The following is a 20,605-nucleotide window of genomic DNA, read 5'->3' as shown; positions in this document are numbered from 1 at the left end:
GGTGCCACCAGTACTCCTTTTCTTTTTGCATGAAGTGCCATATAATCCATAATGCAAAATCTCGTGTATTCATATGCTTTTATCAAAAAAGACAAAGGAGAATACTAGTTAGTTATAAGGGTCTCTTCAATTTAGGCCAGGGGTGTCACAGGTCTGGCCTGATGCTAGGCAATGGTTTTGATCCTTTAGGAGCCATTCATCAGCTATTGTAATGAAGCCTCATGCTTAACTAGCACAGTCCTTCCTATAAGGAACAGACGGATCAGTAGTGTAGGGATCTAGATGATGCTAGAGCTTGTGGATTCAAATCCTCATGTGGCTGGGTTCAAAAGCCAGATTACAACAACTTTAATCAAAGTACCTTGTATTTTGCAGTGGAAGAATAAGGGTAAAGATCTCTCAGCATCCAGGACCTTACTGCTCATTTAAAAACACTTATCTTGATGACATTACATTTCCCCTACACTAAATTACTGACAGAGTTTAACTCCTTTACTACTTAAGACTTCTTGCAGAGGCTGAGATCACTGAATAAACAGGACCAAATGTTATAATGAACTGCTCAAAGACACCTATTTGTTACTCCTGAGGGCACTCTGTGCCAAAAAATTAAAAATTCTGCACACAATATTTTAAAATTCTGCAAATTTCATCAAATAAATGTGGAGGCTCCAGCATGGCACTGGGGAGCACAGGACACTGGCTGCACAGAGATGGGAGATCATTGTGCAGCTCCCACCCCGGGACATGGACTCATCGGTGAGGCTGCACCCCACTGTGACACAGCACAAGTTCCAGGCCTGCCCCAGAAACACCCCAGGGCTCCACCCCTCCATACCAGGTACACCAGGTGTTGGCAGGCAGGCTCAGTAAGGCAAGATTCAAATGTGGAGGGGCTTAGTGTGGGGGGATGCAGGTGTGGGTTGAGAGGTTTCTGTGTGGGGCAATCTGCATGCAGGCAGCTCAGTGGAGGATCTGGATGCACAGGGGTTGTTGGGGGGTTCTGGGTGCAACAGTAATGGAACTCTGCAGGGGGGTCCAGGTGAAAGTGGTTGGGGCTCAGCGGGGGTGGGGTCCGGGGGGTATAAGGCTCAGCAGGGGAGGTCTGGTTGTGGAGGGGCTCAGTGGGGGGGTCCAGATGCTGGGGGAGTGGGGTGGAGACCCAGATGCAGCTGGTTGGGGCTCAGTGGGGTGGGGATCCGGTTGGGTTGTTGGGGTGGTGCAGGAGGAGTGGGGCTCATCAGGGCAGGTGGGATTCTGAGTGCAAGGGGGTGTGAGACTTTGTGGGAGGGTCTGAGTACGAGGGGGTCTGGATCCATGGGAGCTGGGCAGAGGGGGAAGCAGATCCCTGTATAGGGATCTCTCCCCCTGCAGCTGAGGAGTGATGGGTGCAGGAAGTGGGTGGGGGGAGTTTGCAGAGCTTCAAGCAGCTGGGGGGGAAATCTGGGGGTGGATCTGATCTAGCCCCGGATGCAGTGCAGGGGAAGAGGAAGTCCCCGTCCTCCACAGCCCAGCCAAGACTAGCATCTGAGACTTGCGCAGGGTAGGAGCCACTAGCGGGGTCTTCCCCAATCCTGCCCTCTGCCCCACAGTGATTTAGTTCTCTGCCGGCAGCCCTGGGCACCTGAAACATACTGCTGGGGAGGGTCGCATGACCGCTCTTGTGGCTTCCTTTTGCTTCCCTGTCAGAAAATCATTTTTTGTGGGGAAGCAAAGTAATCTGCGGGGGACATAAATTCTGCCCAGGCACAGTAGTGCAGAATTCCCCCAGGAGTAATTTGTGGAGTGTTTTCTCATCTCAATTAGCTTGTCTGTCTACATAGTTTCAGTGCCCATCACTATAATATCTGGAAGCTGGATCTTAGATTGCTTCTATCCTTTGCTAAGTAGCCTGAAAAAGTCACTACAGACCCTTCAAAACACAAAGAAATCTTGTCCAGCTAGAAATTATTGTCCAACAATACTCTTTAAATTAGCTAATACTGCCAAGAACTACTGATTTGTTATTAGTAGTTTCCATTTCACATCAAAACTCTTTGTTACAAAGAGAAAGTGTGTTCTATACGAAGTTGACATTACATTTTTAAGTTCATGTACTACAAATATCCATTAAGTTCTCACCGAAAGATTTGGTTTGGTTTCCTGATAAAGTTTTCTGATATTTATATTTAGCAATAATAGATAGGTAATTATACCCTCCTAACTAGAGCTTCCACTGCAAACATCAATTACTTTAGTCTTCTACATAAAAGTAGTATTACTGTTCAAAGGTATTTTTGTTTAAATATAATAATTATAACACATTTTCTGCACTAATTAATATTTGGGGCCAATTAGCATATTGTTGTATGAAATACTGCATTCAATTTATCCCAAAGGTACCACCGCTCTGCTGGTTAAGTCTAAAAAAGAAATCTTACATTTAGTACTAAAAGTGGGGAGGCCTGTGGTTATTCTCATCTCTTTTGAAAGGGAGTTCTTTTAGCCAAGGGCGGCCAAGGACCCCTGCCCCTCCTCTTCTGCCTGAGGCCCCGCCCACAGCCAAGCCAGAAGCTGAAGTGGGCCGGGAGCTGCAGATCCTCCACCTGCCGGGGGTGGGGGGGCCCAAGAGCAGTCCCTGGCCTGTGGCCCCACCCAGGACAGGAGGGTCTGCGACTCCCCACAGCTCCCCGCGCAGATCTTACTATGGCTGGGCTGCGGTTCCCCAGCCAGAACTGGGTCCAGGTAACAGCTGCGCGCGAGAGGCTTTGGGGTGCTGCGAAGCCTCCTGCCCTGGATGGCGATGGGGAGCCCCTGCGCGGTGGGGACACGGGCCGGGGGCTGCTCTTGACACCCCAACCCTGGGCAGGTGGAGGGGCCACGGTAACCCACAACTGTCTGGGCTCCCCTGACCTGGCTCCAGAAGCCAACCTGGCCAGGGTTGGGTGGCCGGGGCCTTTGGGGAGAAGAGGAGGGGAAGGGGGTGGGGCCCCTGTCAAATGTGGAGGGGCCCTGACTCCATTATTCCCCACCTCTCAACTTCTTCACACTTGGCTGTTCCCCATCTCCTCCTCCAGCTCACCTCCCCACACTAGTCAGGACAAAACAGTAATACTTTAGAACCAAAACTTGACCAGGTTAGCACATTCAAAAGTACAAATGGTTTGTCTTTTAGATTATGTCTACGCTAGCACTTTGAGCAACAAAAGTTTTGCCGACACGAGGTGTGGACCCCCCCCAACTGACATAACTTTTACCAGCATAAGCGTGCATGTGCACAGCGCTATGTCGAAGGGGCACGCTCTCCCACCAACATAGCTACCACCGCTCATTGAGATGGTTTTATTACATTGACAGGAGAGCTGTCTCCCGTTGGCATAACATAGCTATACAAGCGCTCTTGTAAGTGTACACATAGCCAAAGAAGATTTTACTGAGATAGAGCTAGGTAACTTGTCTAGTCTGGGATTTAAAGATGTGATGTCATATTAAGGTCACAGGATTTGTCTACACAGAAAAGTAAATTCGAATGTAGGTAGGCAGTGAATTTAAAGCAGAACAACTATCCCTGATTAATTCCCTATGTGGGCATTCTTATTCCAGAATAGTTTTACTAGTCTTAACCAGGAATAGCTATTCCAGATTAACTCCTCATGTAGACAAACCCTTAAACCAGTGTAAAAGGCATGTGGACACTCTTATTTTGGTTTAAACCAGTTTTATTTCAGTTTAGCGTGAACTGATTTAAAGTGTGTCTTCACTAGCTGCCGCAGCAGCACTTTAACGTGGCTGTGTAGTCACAGCACCAGTGCTGGAAAAGAGCTCTCCCAGTGCTGTATAAAACCCACCCCATAAGGGGAGTAGCTACCAGCGCTGGGAGTGCGGCTCCCATGTGAGCGCACTGTCTACTTTACAGTGCTGAAACTTGCAGCACCCAAAGGGGTGTTTTTTCACACCCATGATCGAGAAAGTTGTAGCGCTATAAAGTGGCAGTTTAGACAAGGCCTTAGATTATGCTAAATCAAAATAAACCGTTCTTAGGCAGGTCTAAACCACTAGTGTCTTGCCAATCAGGGGCATGTGCAGGAATTTAAATTGGACACCTTTTGGTGAGGGTGCAGAAGTTCCCTGCCCCTCTCTCCACTGGGCCCCAGCAAGAGCTTGATCTTCCCTCCCTCCACCCAGCCCCAGCCCCAGCCCCGGCAGGAGCTCGTCGCTCAATCTTCCCTGCCTCCACGACCCTAGGACCAGAGAAGTTCTGTGCCCCCGACAACTGTCCCCACTTGCGCACATCCCTGTTTCAAATACAGGTATACCTGTATACTATACCAGCAAACCTCTACTAGTATGGATGCACCTTATACCAGAAAAACCGTTGATAGAGTAGATCTTGTCTACACTACAGAGTTTTGTCAATGCAAGTTACACTAACCTACAGCCACCGCTGTAATTAAACCACTGTACTGATGCAGCTGGCTGTAAGATTGCTCATGCAGACGCTCCATCGCGATAGGAGAGAGCTCTCCCATCGACATAATTAAACTACCTCCAAAAAGCGGTGGTAGCTATGTCATAGGGAGAGTGTCTCCTGCCAACGTAACATTGTCCACACTAGTGCTTCTGTGGGTGTAACTTATGTTGCTCAGAGGGTTGTTTTTTTTCACAACCCTGAGCAATGTAAGTTATACCCACAAAAGCACTAGTGTAGTCATGGCCTAACTGTGACACCAAGGGAAATTGACCAGCATAGCTATAAAGGAATAACAGCTGGTCAATCTCCCAAATTAGACAGGCACTAAAACATAAAGCCAAATTCTCTGTAAGATTAATATCAGAACAGCAGAAAATAATAAGTAGAGAAAACAAGCCAAAAACAAACAAGAACACCCAGCAGTTCTAGAATCTCATCACAATTTTTGCTGCTTTCTATAAATGCTAAGGGTTTTATTAATTTAGCCATCTTTTCTATTGTGAAAATACAGCAGTCACGTGAAATGACAAAGAAACAATCTTCAACCAAATAATAACAGCCTGGGAAGTGGGAACTTGCCACACTCTCACCACACTCATCTTAATGAGGTGTGACCATCAGAGACTAACAATTTAAATATCAATATTATTAAGCAGAGGATATTTCTGCTGGCTATTTTTCTTTTTTTTAATTTTTTTTTTAAATGCAGCAAGACATGGCTAATTCAACGTTAAATTTCTGCAGTTAAATCATTAAAAAGTCATGGAATGCAAAAGGTTAACTTACAAGCAGTCTCATGGTTTCTTCACAGGCTATGTCTTCACTGGCAAAAAGGTGTGTTTTACAGCAAGATAAATAATGCATATTAGTACTCTCATTGTAAAAAAACCACACCAGAAGACACAGCCACAAAGGGCTTGACTACACACAGAAGGTACAGTTTAACTTCAACTGGTTCATAAACTACTTTAGTTAAGCAGATGCAAATCTCTCTGTGGACACTCCTAACAGTTTGTCTTGCACCAGGTTTATCTTTCCCTACAGGTGATAACTGTTCACAAAAGCCTGTTCAGTGCAGTCCCACTGTGTTAACAACATTGGGAACCCTAGTGGAGACAGGTCATTGACTGTGGCCACTGTTAAGTACTGCAGACCTGATCTGAGCAGTGTTAGATGACCGTATTTAAAATGTGGGCACACCCCATATACACCAGATCCAGATTTTTATTTTTATTTATTTATTTTTTTTAAAAGGTACAGTATTTAGGTCCTGAACTCCTTAAAAATCCTGACCCTACAGCTCTCCAAAAGCTGAACTGTTAGCAGCAATGAAAAGAAACAAAAATTAGGAAAGTTCATTAGTGCAGACAGGGCCTAACACTACAGCTGTCTCAGCTGTAGAATCACATTGGCCTATCCAAACTCCCAATTATATATACATAAAAGAATATGGATGGCCTGAGCCAGGGTTTCAAAATCCAGTTCAAAATCCATAGAACAGACAGACACTACAGGGATGGAGATTTTCAGTTCTCTAGAATTCTGCAGCCTGCCCTGGCTTCCTGTCAGGATAATCAATGCATATTGCAGGGGTTCTTGAAATTATTCATGCTCATGAGACCAATTTTTGTGTACAGGGAAAATTTCATGTTCCCTGTTATTTTTAGTGAAGTTATAATTAAGCATTTTGGGGACATGGTGACATCTTTTCTTTTTTAATCCCTTTTTGCCATTCCAAATTTAAGATGATTTCCAAGGAAAACCAGGCATGGTGAGTAGGGAAGACCACAAGAAGCTGACACATCTTGAGAGTATGGATCAAATTTTGATTACTGGAAGATCGTAAGTCAAAAAGATACAATGTATTCAGAGTATTATACCTGATAAAACCAGGGGATAATCCATAGCCTAATTCAAATACAATATTAAAAAAACCCAAAGAATTAGAGAAAGGAGATTTTTCCATTCATTAAGCCAATATGCATTTAAGAATTCATGTTTTCAGTCTAGTTAGTTGCATTACAGATCACCAATTGCACTGCTGATTTTAAACAAAGAATTCCAATTTCCTCCTGTGCTCTGGAATACAGATAAAGTACGCTTTTCCTCACTCACCTTTGGATCGAGTGGAGATATCCATCCCCTCCACCACCTCCTGCTCTGCTTTTATTTCCTCTTCAGCCAAGCTACAGGAGTTAGAAAGAAATGTAGAATATATTACTTTCATATTTAGGTGCATTCACAAAAGCTTGAAGTGACAAATACTTACGGCCAGAAATCTAATACAACTTTAAAGGTCCATTCTCAAGTGGACCATACGCTATCTGAACAGAGAGGGAATTTATCTTGCCTCTCTAATACACAGGGTGTTTACCCAAATTTCACTCATTAATTTTAATGGTTTCAGAGTAGCAGCCGTGTTAGTCTGTATTCGCAAAAAGAAAAGGAGTACTTGTGGCACCTTAGAGACTAACAAATTTATTAGAGCATAAGCTTTCGTGAGCTACAGCTCACTTCATCGGATGCATTTGATGAAGTGAGCTGTAGCTCACGAAAGCTTATGCTCTAATAAATTTGTTAGTCTCTAAGGTGCCACAAGTACTCCTTTTCTTTTTATTAATTTTAATGTGAGTTAGACTTCCAACATCTATGGGAGATTATTTATATAGAATCATAAATGTGAATGATACTTAACAGACAAGTAAGTGACAGGGCTCCTTCCCAAAGAGTTTATAATCTACGGTCCAAATCCTATAAACTGTATGGACAGACTCCTGCATATGTTAGAACCTCACTAACTTCACAGAGTGAAGAGATCTTTCTCTGCAGAACAGCTTGCAGGATTAGGGCCTTACATGTAATTTTACAGACAAGGGTTAAAATTTAGGATATTAAAATTAGGCTCTACAATCTGAAAAAAATCAATTGTGTAATTCAGCTCCATGCAACTCCATCAATAATAGCAATGGCAGGAGATATAGTGTAGACAGAACACAGGTGTTTTTACCACCATGTCATTCATCCCTACCCAGGCACTTCTACAGTATTCAGAGTAAGATTAGATGACAAGGTAGTACAAACACCTCTGACCTGCCTGCATTATAACTTCCACATTGGTATCACTAAATGGAGAACTATGGATCTAAATTTTACCAGTTTAAATGAAGCTGTGGAAGGGAGGTAGAAAGAATGTAATTAATAAGACCATCCAGCTGCACAAAGGTTTTGAGATTTGGCTGTTGTGTACAGACAAACTAAGGAAAAATCCTAATAAATACCTTTTCAAGATATTGTTGTGCAGCTGGAAGTCAGCAGAATAACACATCATACAAGATTTTGAAAACTGTGCTCATTTAAATCCATCTAGCATTGAAAACAATGCTGTATACTACTACCACCATCATGGGTGGTACATGTGCTTTGCTTTGTTTTTCTGTAGGAAATGCTATTTGTTTTTTCTCTCTCTCTCTCTCTCTTTTTAATAAGATTAATCTTTTAAACTGCCCCCACCAAATTGGAATAAGGAGTATACAGTACATAATAATGTAAATATAATAGTGACAGAAATAGCACTTCACATTATTATATACAATATGCTTCTTAGTCCAATTTGGTGGTGGTTTGCCAGTATGGGAATACGGTGGTGATCTATGCTTTCAAGAAGGTAGATCCAGGTTCAAATTTGGATTGGGCCATGGGAATCTTTAATAATCTCAGTCAAATTTCCAATGGGCATTTGTCCAGATCACAAAACCTATATACAATTTGGCGAAACAGGAAAAAAGAAAGGCAGTGGGGACCACTGTAGGTCAGACCTGTCTCTTTCTGTCCACACTAAAATCTCAGCTTGTCTCTCTGATTAGTAGCTATCTAGACATCAGCTCAAGCTTAACGTGGCTTAAACAGAGCACTTAATTCTCACCCCACACCACCAATCCGCTCTGCTACCTTCTTTCTCCATCACTGTAGACATCACCACCATCTCGTATGTCACTCAGGCCTGTAATCTGCACATCTTATTAAACTCGGACCTCTCTCTAGGTCATCACATCCAGGCTGTGTCTCAATCTTGACAATTCTTTCTGCCTAATGTCTCCAAGAAAAGGCCTTTCAATTCCATCCACACAACTAAAACTCTCATCCAGGCTCTCATCATCTTGCATCTGAATTACTTAAATATCCTTTTCTCGGGCCTTGCCAAGTGCGATCTTGCCCATTCATATCCTCAAAATGTTGTTGCAAAGATCATTTTCCTAGCCCATCACTCCGACTGCATCACTCCTCTCTTTGCATCATTTCACTTGCCCCTACTTCTCTACCACATCAAACAGAAGTTATTTGTCTTCACTTTCAAGGCCCATCACTCATAGCCTACCACACCCAAACTATCATCATCTCTTTCAATACTGAAATGTCAACTGTCTCCTCTGATTGGCCCATAATAATAGCTTCCATTACATGTTACATTACATGTTAAATGTTCAAACATGCATCTTCTTGCTTTCTCCCACGCTGCCCCTCAGGACTAGGAGGAGCTTCCCATAAACATCTGCAAAGCTACCTCATTATCCTCCTTCAAATTCTTCCTTAACACAATCTTTTTCCACGATGCCTACAAAAAAACCTTGACAATGATTAGACAACTGTTGCACTGAAGTCACTGCCTACCATGTTGACAAATACGGTCTCTTTGTTTCATTGTACTCTCCCATCAGTCTGTCCGCACCCATCTATTGTCTTAGACTGTAAGTGGCTTGGGGCAGGGACTGGCTTTTTGTTTTGTTTGTACAACCCTTAGCACAATAGTGTTCTAGTCCAAGACTAGGGATTCTAGGTGCCATGATAATACACATAATAATAAAGAATATAGAGGAACTGTGTATGAGTCAACTAGAAAAACAGATGTTGGAGGTCAATATAAAGATATACTAGCAAAGGCTTCCTGGAGATGTCCCTGATTGTCCCTGTCAGAATTGAGATGTATTGGCATATATGGACCAAAGACTGCAACAGCAAGGGTACTGTTGGTCAGTACTGGCATGTATAAGAGTTCCAGGGTGAGATCTGCTCAGCTCTCATCTAAACATGGCTGTCTCTAGCTAATGCTATCAAGTTTTTTACATTCATGAAAACTGAAAGGTCACTAACTTCACATAAGCTCTTTGTGCCCTTTTAAAAAGGTGAAAGGCCATGTCTACACTACAAGTTTTGCCTACAAAATGCTGTCGCTCAGGGGGTGAGAAAAAACCATCCTCCTGAGCAACATAAGTTACGCCGGCATAAGTGGTACTGTGCATAGTGCTTCTCCTGCCGACATAGCTACTGCTACTTGTTGGGGGTGGATTAATTATATTGACAGGAGAGCTCTCTCTTGTCGGCATAGGGTGGCTACACGAGAGATCTTACAGTGGCGCAGATGCATTGTTATAGCTGTGCCAGTGTAAGCTCTCCGGTGTAGACATAGCCGGAATGTTTTTGTGAATAAATAAAACCAAGAAAAATATTCTTCCTAAATGTTTCCAAGTAGAACAAAATATCTTGACTTGACATGTCTCTTTTGTGTACTATAAAGGTGATGTCTGATGACAGTTTCTCTCTTAAGATCTGAAGATCAATAGAACGTTCTGAATGCTGAAATGAATTCACTACTTGATAGAATCGTTTTGCATTTTTGTTAGATATATTTATACTTCTATTTTACTGTAACTGAAAACAAACTTTAACAGATACCTGGTGCATCATACATGGACTGGTAGCAAAAATGAAATTATGTATGGTCGAGCCCTAGAGAATAGGATGTACTTTTTTTCCCATAATGGACACTAACAATTCATCCCTCTCAATAAGAAGCACCCAAAATACTAAAATTTAAATAAAAACCTCACAAGATCCTGAGCAATGAAGAAAAGACTGACTTGCTGCTGTACAAAATTCGAAGTATGAGGAAAACAGAAACGAAGTATAAATGTATTAATATAATTATGAAAGACATTTAAAGATTCACAATAATGAAATTACTTCAGAGATGTCTTGCATTATTTGGCTTGTTGCAGGACATTACAGCTCTTATAGACAATCACTCTGCTGGCTGGGGTGTATGTGAATATTTACAGCTAGTTTAGGGTAACTTTTTCCAGAATTTATGCATCTTTTAAGCTTTCTCTCTTCCACAGCAACAAGCAATATTCTGAATGTGCTTTAAGCATCATAACCTTCCAATCTCAGTAATCTCACCATCAGCTTTTCCTCAGAAAAGGATTTCAAGTGCAATAATTCATTGACAGCAAGCTCCTAGGGACAAGTATCCTACTGTTTCCCATAGCAAAAAAGGGAGGAAAAGAAAAATCTTTGCATCAGTATAAATGCAAACAAAGAGCAAGTACTACAGGAACACACAGTAACTGGGAGATGAGACTAGCCCATCATATAGACACATCACATTTTGAAAAGACCTCATTTCTACAGTATTGATTGCTTTTGTTATTTCATTTTTATTCCAATCAGAAGCATTACTATTATGTATAACTAAGAATATGATAGTTTGGGGTTACAGATCAGAAATGATAGTGGCGTATACTCCGTTAAGTAGACAGTACAATACAATACTGAGTACAATATTTATCTTAGTCATTCTGAAACTAACTCTTATTTCCTTAACAAACAGAACATATTATAAAAAACTAGTAACTGAACCATACACTTAGTCAATTAACAATGAAATTGGCAAAAACATGTATTACTCATTTAAGACCTGCCATACCTGTATTGACAGGGTTGCTATAAAAATGAAATTCAGTCACCAAAAACGTTAAAAGAAAACCAAACTCATTTCACACAAACTATTTTTAAACGTGTGATTACGGGGGGTTGGGGCTCAGGTTCCCTTTCTTGGGGAGAAGCTGGAGGAGAGGAGGAAAAAAGGGAAGGTTACAAATACAACTTATTTCTACCTAACAGAAAAATGCATTATTAAGTTAACCAAATAATGCTTTCCTTTATTAATATAAAAGAGTTATTCACTTATGCAATTCAAATTGTTAATTTCATACAATTAAATAAACTGTTCTACAAAGGAAGATCTTCCCTTTATTAGTAATATTTATCTCAAAATGTACATATGTAAAAATATCTACACCTGGGTTTAACCTACGGTAACTACAGAGAATTATTAAAAAGTTGCAGATGAACTACTGCACCTTGACATTTAACCAAGAAAATCTGATGGATATGGAAAACCACCTAGAACAGCCCATGCCCACATGCACAATATTCTCAGTATATGTATGGGAATTATTTTAAACCCAAGAACCATACATTTATGGAAGTCTTTTTTCCCCTTTAATTAAAAAAAATACTGCTTTAAGACCAGGACTAAAATTAAATTTTATCCTAAAGATAATTCCTGTTTCCTCTAGATCACACTTGTTTGTAGCAAATATAAATCATGATTTCAAAAAACTGCATTCAATAAAAATTGGAAAAAAATATTAGCATGCCATTGCTGAATAAATAGCAGCTTTGTATAAGCACTCACCTATAACAGTCTCTTACTCATCGGTAGCTATGCTATTTATGCAGGATTCTTAAAATGGCGTCTGGCAGCACTGCACTGCCTCATTCCTGTACTGTAGCTAAAATGGTAGCAGTTTATTCAATAACTATATCTCTTGTTTAAACAGCACTGCTATTTGCGAAGCAATCATCTAAATATTAGAAATGGTAAAGGATGACAAAGGGACACCCAACATCCAAATGTTTAACTAGCAATGCATAAGATGGGGAGTTTTGTGAAGTCACAGGTTACTAAGGAAATTGTTCAATTTTAGATTCACTCTTCAGTGTGAATCTCATAGATTTGATGTTTTTTTATGCTGAGTCCCCTGCAAAATGCCCACCTTGTATTAAGTAATTGAAATAATGTAAATAGTGCTTGTTCAACTGTATAGATAGGGCAACAATTAGGCTAGGTACCTATGCCAAAATGCAATACCCGATTTTTATTTTATTTCACACATTTAAGATATTCTAAAAAAATCTGTTCTATACAATATGTGTTTAAAATAGCTTAGCACAAAGGAGAAAAAAACAAGTAAAAAAAATGTGGTATCATTCAAATCTCTTTCAAAATGGGAGATATACAGCTGAGGCCCAATCAATATAAATAGGATATTTATAGGCTCAGACCTCCAAAACATACAGGCACAGTTTGGGAATGTTTGTAAATAAAGGTCAGTGCTATCTATATTAATGCTGCTAGTATAATGCTTATCACACACTTTTAATCTCACTGTGAGACAGACAGATACTATGACAATTGGCAATAGTTATAAGACTGACACCTTCAGTCTGTGGCAAAGTATATGAAACTCAGCTCATATGCACTACACTTCCAAATTGGATATGAAAGTGGACACATGATTTCTATTAACAATAGAAATATTTTCTAAATCCAGTTTGAGGGGTCAGGCTAATGGCTTCATGCAGTGATGTCCAAACTTTTTCTATCACAGCCCCCTTACCAGTAATGGACTCTGCCTGCATCCCACTTCCATTACTGCACAGCCAAGGTGTCCTTGGCAGAGAAGCTTGGCCTGAAGGAGCGGGGGACAGAACTGGGGATGAGGGTGGAATTGGGGCTAGAGGCGGAGCTGGCCTTGGGGTTGAGGGAATCAGGGCAGAGCCAGGGGAAGAGTGGAGTTCTGGTTAGGGCCGGAGCTGGGCTGGGGGCAGAGGAGAGCTGGGTGGCGCTCCCTCCCTGCCCTCCCCAGGGGGCTGGCCAAGGCCGCACGCCCCCCAAAAAACATTTCTTCACGTCCCCCTGGGGGGCATGCCCCACAGTTTGGGGATCACTGGCCTAATGGATAATACTATGCACTGCTACGTGAGTGCCCATGTTTGGGTGCAACTTCAGAAACCTCAAGGTGCCATCTGGGGCTCCAAAGGGATACAAAGTGTTCCATGTACAAAAAGAAACAGGATGCAGTCTTTACTGAGACTTATCACCCCCTTGTTGATGATTCTGAATGGCACCAGTCTTAAGGTGCCTTGCTCTATCACTTCCCACCTATTGGATGAACATGGCTACTAAATCCTGGTCTAAACTACAGGGTTAGATCAATGTAAGATGCCATGCGTCGACCTAGCTGTGGAAGTGTCTTCACTTACATTTGACTCCTGCTGATGTATGTGCCTCTCTACCCCCATTTAATAACACCACCTCCCTGAGCCGTGTACAGTCATGCTCGATGTAATTAGGTTGACACAGTGTCAGCGTAGAGATTGCATTGCTTACATCAACTATTACTGGCTTTCAGGAGCCACCCAGTTGTACTGCCTCAACTGACAATACAATTAATACAAGCGCTCCTGGTGAGGATGCACATCGCTGACACAAGGAGCCAAGTGTGCACGCATAGAAGCAATTTAATAACTGTGGCGGCTGTATGCCGACATAATTCAGTTTGGTTGACATAATTTTGTAGTGTAAACATGGTCTAAGGTTTAAGAAAAATGAAAGAAAGCAAGAAAGAAGTGGGATTATACACTGGCAAGCAGCCCAGAGAGAAAAGGTAAATGAAGCCAGTGGACACTAACATGGAGGAGCTAATTTTACATACTAATTTTTGTACTGTGAAGGTGAAAGTCCCTTTAGCATATGCTTCTTCCAAGGTCAATGCAGTGAGGGGGAAGCCTATTTTTACTCAGATGCCTAAAGAAGAGAGGAAAAGAAATGAGATTTGAAGTTATTTGTACTTTGCATCATTTCCTTATGGATATGCTACATATTGTCACCGGTTTCAAAAAGTCACTAATTTTTCCCTAGAACTACTTAACTCCCAGCTAAAACTCCCTTTGCCTACCAAGTATGAAAGGGACATGTGGCTTTTAAAAAGCTATTGTTTTCATCCTTATTTATAATCCAGATCACTCTTCTGTTTCTTCCCATTACATTCTTTGTATAGTAACTGGATGTTGCCACTAAATAATAATGGCTAATCATATTCATCCTGGACAAGTAAAATAACTCTTTAGTTGCTAGAAAATTTAAAGAGCAATTATACGATTAATTCCTAGTTACACCAGAACAATGACCACCTTCTACAAATGGTCTATACCTCAACTACATTGCTTCATGCATGTTCAGTGTAATTGTGAAATGAACAAGAATCAGCCCTGTAAAATCTTTGGCTAGAAGGAGTACATGCTTTTCCCCTGTCTCCATCACTTAAACAAAACCCCACACCCCATCTGGCCTGAACATTAGAAAAACAGCACACAGTGTTTCCTATTATGCAGTCTATAACAGTGAGTGATAGCATCATACCTTGACAAAGCACCAAAAATACATGAAATTCTTCAGCTTAGCTGAATTTGCTCTACTTAGATGGAACAAAGATGGTAGAAATTTCTAGAAGGCCTTTCTCAGTCTTGCCACTGCAATTGTCAATCTTTAACCTATACTCTGTTTCTATTGGCTCAAGGACTCCATGAAGCAGCGTGATTGGGCTGATCTGTAAAACAACACTGCTGTCTCTACCTTGCCTCAGACATCTTGCTGCAATGCAGACATTTATTTTTTGTGAACTCTAAAAGAATTATATTTGAGTGATTAAAAATAGCGAACTTAGATTCACAATGCTACGTTTCATTTTATGCACAAGGGCAGCTTATACAAATATACTTCACTGTCAACAATGTGTCAGGAGGTGCAGATTTGAAACAGATCCTTGTTTAACAAAACCTGTGGGAGCCATTTTAATGCAAGCTTTTTGATTGCAGATCACTTATTCCTGCTTCCTCATATTAAATATAATATTATGCAATGTTTAAGACTCCAAACCAAATTGCTAATGTGTATATACTGTTATTAGGAAAACTATGCCCAAATGCAATTTCTCGTTTTAGCAATCACAGAATAAAATCAGCATAAACTCATTATTTCTTAGGTGCATTATCACCTTTGCGTATGCTGAAAAATATATTGTCATATATAAGTACTATAAAAACATGAAGCAACAGTACAATTCAGCAATGGTTTAGATTGTGATCTGAATTAGGCATTTTTTACCATATAATAATCTTATTGGTTTTTCCATTTTCAAGAAAGATATTAATCTTGGCAAAGAAGTAACCAGAGTTAAATGGCTACGTTACAGTATGTTATCAATCTATGGGACCCTTCTATAAAAGTTACAATGACTAGGTATAATCATTTCTAGATCCACATTAGTTTTGGGTCCATTCTTAACATTGTATGGTCTGGACTACTATAAAACTGCAAAAATTAGATCAAAAGCACCAATAAGATGTTTCTGATAACTACATTGCTATGAGAAAATGTCCAGTGAAAAGCAACTTAAGATATCCATACAAGTGTTACAGCTCAACTATGAAACAAAGGCACAAGGTGTTCAAAATTAGTAATAAATCAAACAAAATTTGATTTTATGTGATATTTCATGGAATCTCAAAAACACAGACTTAAGAAGAAATATCCCTTTAACTGTGTAAAGTACTGAGTAAAGTACTGCTGAGTACTAGCACTTTCATTACACCTCAAAAGCCTGAGGAACAACCAAACGGAGCTCTAGCCTCCAAACATGTTAATTAAGGATCTAGGAACAAAGCGTAACTAAAAAAATTTTCACTGGCCACAGGTAAACAGGAAGCATAAGCTTCAAGTTTAGCAGCATATTATCAGAAAAGCAGTACATTCAAAAGGGAACACAGTTTACTTGAACAAGTCATTTAAAATAGATACTGATCAAAGCTCCAATTTTTTTTTACATGACTAGCCACTGACAGTACTTCATCTGCTGGACTAGTGGCCCCCTGTTAAAACCAAAAATTGTTAAACTATTAAAAATGTTCAGAGAGCAGCACACTGCTTACTTACCAACTGTTCAAGCAACCATCTCATTTTTCCACAGTTAAGAAGATACAACAGGCTGGCAGATTTGGGAATTGATCAAAAGGGAAATTTTTTAAACAATTACGTAGCAATAAACCAAAATCAAAATAAAGACACCTCCCCACCCCCCACCAAAAAAGACTATAACCAAAATGAACAAATACTGTTGAGAACCAGACATGATTTTATATCTCCTGGACTCCACAACACAGAACTGAAGCTGCTACAGAGTAAAACAAAAAGGCACAGATAAAAGGTACATAAATTTATTTTAACTATGCAAGAGAAGGAAGCTAAGAGTCAAAAAATATTTTTTCTTTGAAGAATTAGGCATTTAAACAGATGAACTGCTGCATTTTATTGACCAGAAAACTAATTCTAAAACCTGCAGTTGCAGAAACTTCTTTTAAAGGAACAAAATGTTAACCATACATTGTCCTTCAGAAAGAGAAACACATTGTATTAACTACTCCTGTAAGAAAAAAGTTCAATATCCATTTCAAGTAAAGATAAGCTGCATAAAAAACATGATGCAACAGCACAATACCACCTAGGCCCAATATCTACAATCTGCCATTAGCACTTTTTGCTGATGTCCAGGTTTTTTAAAATCCCTTATTTTCTCAGAGATAACTTAGCTTCGCTATTCCATTCACTGTTTAGAAAGGTAAACTTGCCTGTTCTGCTGTCTGCCATTATCCCTGCTTGACTCCCTGTAGGGCAGTTAAATGCATCTGCTCCCTAGCTTCCATTTTCTCTTCAGCAGGCATGTGACACAACAGACAATAGTGCTGGCAAACTGCTCAGAGACAGAAAGCTTCTTTGGAATACCAGGATCTTGATAAACTCTAAAAACACCATCCTCCTGTGAAGAAGTAGGTATGCCAAGGTTTTGCCAGTCTGCAAAATAAAGCTATGGCTAATGGCTACTAACCATGTGACCCAAGAAAGCAAATTTAAACAGTTTCAACTTAATAAAGTGCAGTGGTGTCTGTTTTGCGCAACAAATCACAGAGAATCACACTGTTAACCCACAACTCATAGGTCTTAGAGAAAAAAAAATGTAAAAAGTAAAGCTTACCTCTGTGGATGCATTGTTAACACAGTGTTATGTCAATACTTATAAAACATGGAGGACAGGCTCTCAGTATTCAGACAGAAAGGGCTTGGCACTTCAGCTTGATGATCTGTCTTCCTAATAAAAGCTAATCCTGGATTGGCTACTTTGGTAAATCTGAATGTAAAGCTTCAGGGGATTGGCTGAAACACTTCCTGAGCGATTATCTTTGTGCAGCTCTGGCAAGCAGGAGCCATCCTGTGCATAGAGAAGACAGGCTAAGCTAGGCCTGTTTCAGCAAAGAAACTTAAAAAGAGGTCCTATACATGAACCCTGGTACAAAATAGTCAGATTTTCAAACAGAGGAAAGTGATCACTAACTGCTTGCTCAAATAAAGCAGTGCGCCTCAAACTAGCAATACTGACTGCACTCAGATATTTTAAACCTGCAAAAGGGAAGGTTCATCCAGGTCACAAAAGCTATTCTTTCTAAGAGAAAAGCTAAATTCACTTTGCTGCCGTTCTGAAGTGTTGCCCACCTAGTGAAAGCCATGATTAGAAATGGGAGGAGAGCATCTAGAAACAGAACATGCATAGGAAGGAACAAAATTTTAAAAAATACTGAAGGATCAGGAGGAATCATTTATTACATTTTAAAAACCCAAACAGCCACTCACTAGTCAGATAGACTAGTGCACAATTCCATTAAATACTTAGTGTAAACAGTATAGTTAATGTTCGATTTCTACAAAAAACTATTGTATAATGTATTTCAGATTATAGAGTAGGGAGCTTATTACACACACATCTACCTTTCTCCTAATTTAAAATCAAAATGCTGCAGAAAATAATACAAATTGTCAATATCACACCAGATGCTATGTTCTCCAATTCTCCCTCCCCCACCCCTCAGGCCTTCCAAATCTGTCAGTTAAACAAAAATCTGACTTCCGTATTAGTCGGCTGCAGCTGCAGCTTCCTGTCTATTAACCCTGTCAGATTCAGTACTTTTTAAGATGTAGGCCCTAAGAAGACATGGGTTTAAGCATGTGGAAAAATACCAGTCTGCTTTTGGATGGAAGCATGAACATCAGCACAGCTCTCTAGATTTTAGAGCTTTTTACTTCAGTTTTTACCCTAGATTAAGACTTTGCAGAATGAAGGAATTTGAAAAAACAGAATATGATTCGAGTTAAAACGCAATCCATTTAAACAACCAGTTTGATTTAGAGCCAGTTCTCAATCACTTTACTAAAATAAAATGAGCGTTCATCCTCTTCCAAATATCCTGTGATTCAGTTCTCTTTCTTACTGCAGTATGTAGAGGAGTAGCAGATTTCTCATTATGCCAAGAGAGGGAAAGGCACAATCAGATGGAGATGTTAAGGGCCAAACTTTCACAAAGGCCTTGGCCTAGTTTTTACATTTGTACTCAAAATATTGCACCTGAAAAACTGGTACGGCAAAAAATTCTATAGGCACCTGCAAATTACAGTGCTCATGGACATTATAGAGAAAAAGAGACGGATTATCAAAATATGACCTTTTATTATTTATTAAATTTATTATTAAACAAACTTTTTTTGCATAAACAAAGAGGGAGGAGGGAAGGGACAGATTTAAGATTTAAACATTAAATAGAAAATAAGCTGAAATAACCAAAGCAAAGCTAAACATTCTTACAATACTGAATTGGGATTTGATGCAGAACCCAGGATTGTACAAAACCAGGCAGTAAAAAGCCTCTCCCTGAAATCAGGAGGAAGGCTAGTTGCCAGTGAAGTCCGCACAAGACTCCCTGCTTTGCCCTTAAGAGTTATTGATCCCTAAAACAATCTCCACAAATAAAGCTAATAAACCCCACCACACCACCCAAAAGGACAGAATCAGTTTACCACACAAGTATAAATGCTTTTCCATTGTGAATCCGCTGACTCACATATGTGCAATTCAATACAAAAAATAATCCTAGGCTGTAGCGTTGCATGCTGAATTACAGTAGTTTCTGAGACAACAAACACCTTTTATGAGGAAATCCCAACCCACCATGTCACATAACAGTGTATATTTTACAGTGCACTTGCATTTTACGCTGTACCAGCAGACTGAAAGCCCCAAGTGCAATGCTCATTTATTTCCTAACCAATTCTGTAGTCTCTGCTGGAAGCGTTTTCCCTTTTAACCCTGGCAGTATTTTTCAGGGCAGAGATCAGGAAGGCTCACAGATTACATAGGCAGTTTAGTTCTGTTTTAGGAATGCAGCAGAAACAGAATGCCTCTATTAAGGGAAATGTACAGCCCACTATAGCAGCAACAAAACATTGGAAATGCATGACATTCAAGTGAGCATTTGCAGCAGTATTCTATTAATAGCTCAAGCCCTTCAAAGCAGGTTTCTTTCTCACTGTGTGCCTTAAACACTGTGCAGCAAAGGATTATTTCCTCTGATGCATAAATATGCAGGTTTGATTTTTTCCATGCAGTAGCTATAAGAGGAAGGGAATTATCAACTACTAAAATGTATTCTCATTAGACAGACAACAAACCGTGTGGCTCTGATATCATTCACATTACAAACAAAAAACTTAACTCCCTATGAAGTGCAGTGAATGAATAAAACTGACCATAGTATTTGTCAATGCTCTCTGCTAAGCAAGACGTGGCACTGTGAAAGCAATGGTGCTGATGGTGGCTGGGCCTGGGCACATCGCCAAGGTGACACACTCGTCCTTAGGGAGAAGATCGGCCACACAGGAGATAGTAACTTATTAGCTGATGCACAGAGTGGCAACAGCCTTAGAGGAGGCCTCATGTTCTACCCTTTTTATTCAAGGCCTGACTAGAAAGAGTGGTCTAACTGTCTTTGGTCACAAGCCAGCAAAACAAGAACAAAACTCAGAGAGGGCGTACTGCTCAGAATTGGGGTTTGTCCATTATTTTAAAAAATATAAAATCAGGAAGGAGAATGCTTCTCTGTTTTTTTGGCCCTGTTAGACACATTTTACTATAGTAGGTGGAAGCTCAAATTAAGGAGTTACAGGAAACAGGGGTGCAATCAGTAAATGATGTCTGTTATCCTGTAATAAAAGACAATTTCTACTGCTGCTTGACCAATTCTCTTTCATGGGAGTTGTGAATGTTTTGGGTGGGGAAGAGCAAAGAAAAAAAAAAAGAAGAGGGGAAGAAA

General features: G+C 40.3%; 1 protein-coding gene and 1 long non-coding RNA gene across 11 annotated transcripts in view; one reads left to right on the top strand and one right to left on the bottom strand.

Moving 5' to 3' along the window:
• ZMYND8 (zinc finger MYND-type containing 8) overlaps positions 1 to 20,605 on the bottom strand; it is a 128,594-nt gene that overhangs the window by 80,349 nt on the left and 27,640 nt on the right. For 3 of the 10 annotated variants that reach the window (XM_038369277.2, XM_043495696.1, XM_043495695.1), the window contains exons 1-2: positions 17,443 to 17,671; positions 6,566 to 6,636 (exon numbers count right to left, since the gene is read on the bottom strand). In XM_038369277.2, the coding sequence (XP_038225205.1) occupies positions 6,566 to 6,636; positions 17,443 to 17,456 (85 nt within the window). In that variant the 5' untranslated portion in view covers positions 17,457 to 17,671. Of the gene's footprint in view, positions 1 to 3,011; positions 3,071 to 6,565; positions 6,637 to 17,038; positions 17,262 to 17,442; positions 17,672 to 20,605 lie in introns of those variants that run through there. The other 7 variants (XM_038369271.2, XM_038369272.1, XM_038369274.2 and 4 more) reach the window with 5 other exon arrangements.
• On the top strand, positions 579 to 20,448 carry LOC122456423. The gene is made up of 3 exons (XR_006275342.1): positions 579 to 662; positions 8,785 to 8,790; positions 20,439 to 20,448. It is a non-coding gene; the product is annotated as an uncharacterized LOC122456423 (long non-coding RNA).

Source organism: Dermochelys coriacea, chromosome 13, assembly GCF_009764565.3.
Source record: "Dermochelys coriacea isolate rDerCor1 chromosome 13, rDerCor1.pri.v4, whole genome shotgun sequence".
NCBI classification, from domain to species: domain Eukaryota; kingdom Metazoa; phylum Chordata; order Testudines; family Dermochelyidae; genus Dermochelys; species Dermochelys coriacea.
Note: the sequence above shows the minus strand (reverse complement) of the source record. Positions and strands in the feature narration are given on the sequence as shown.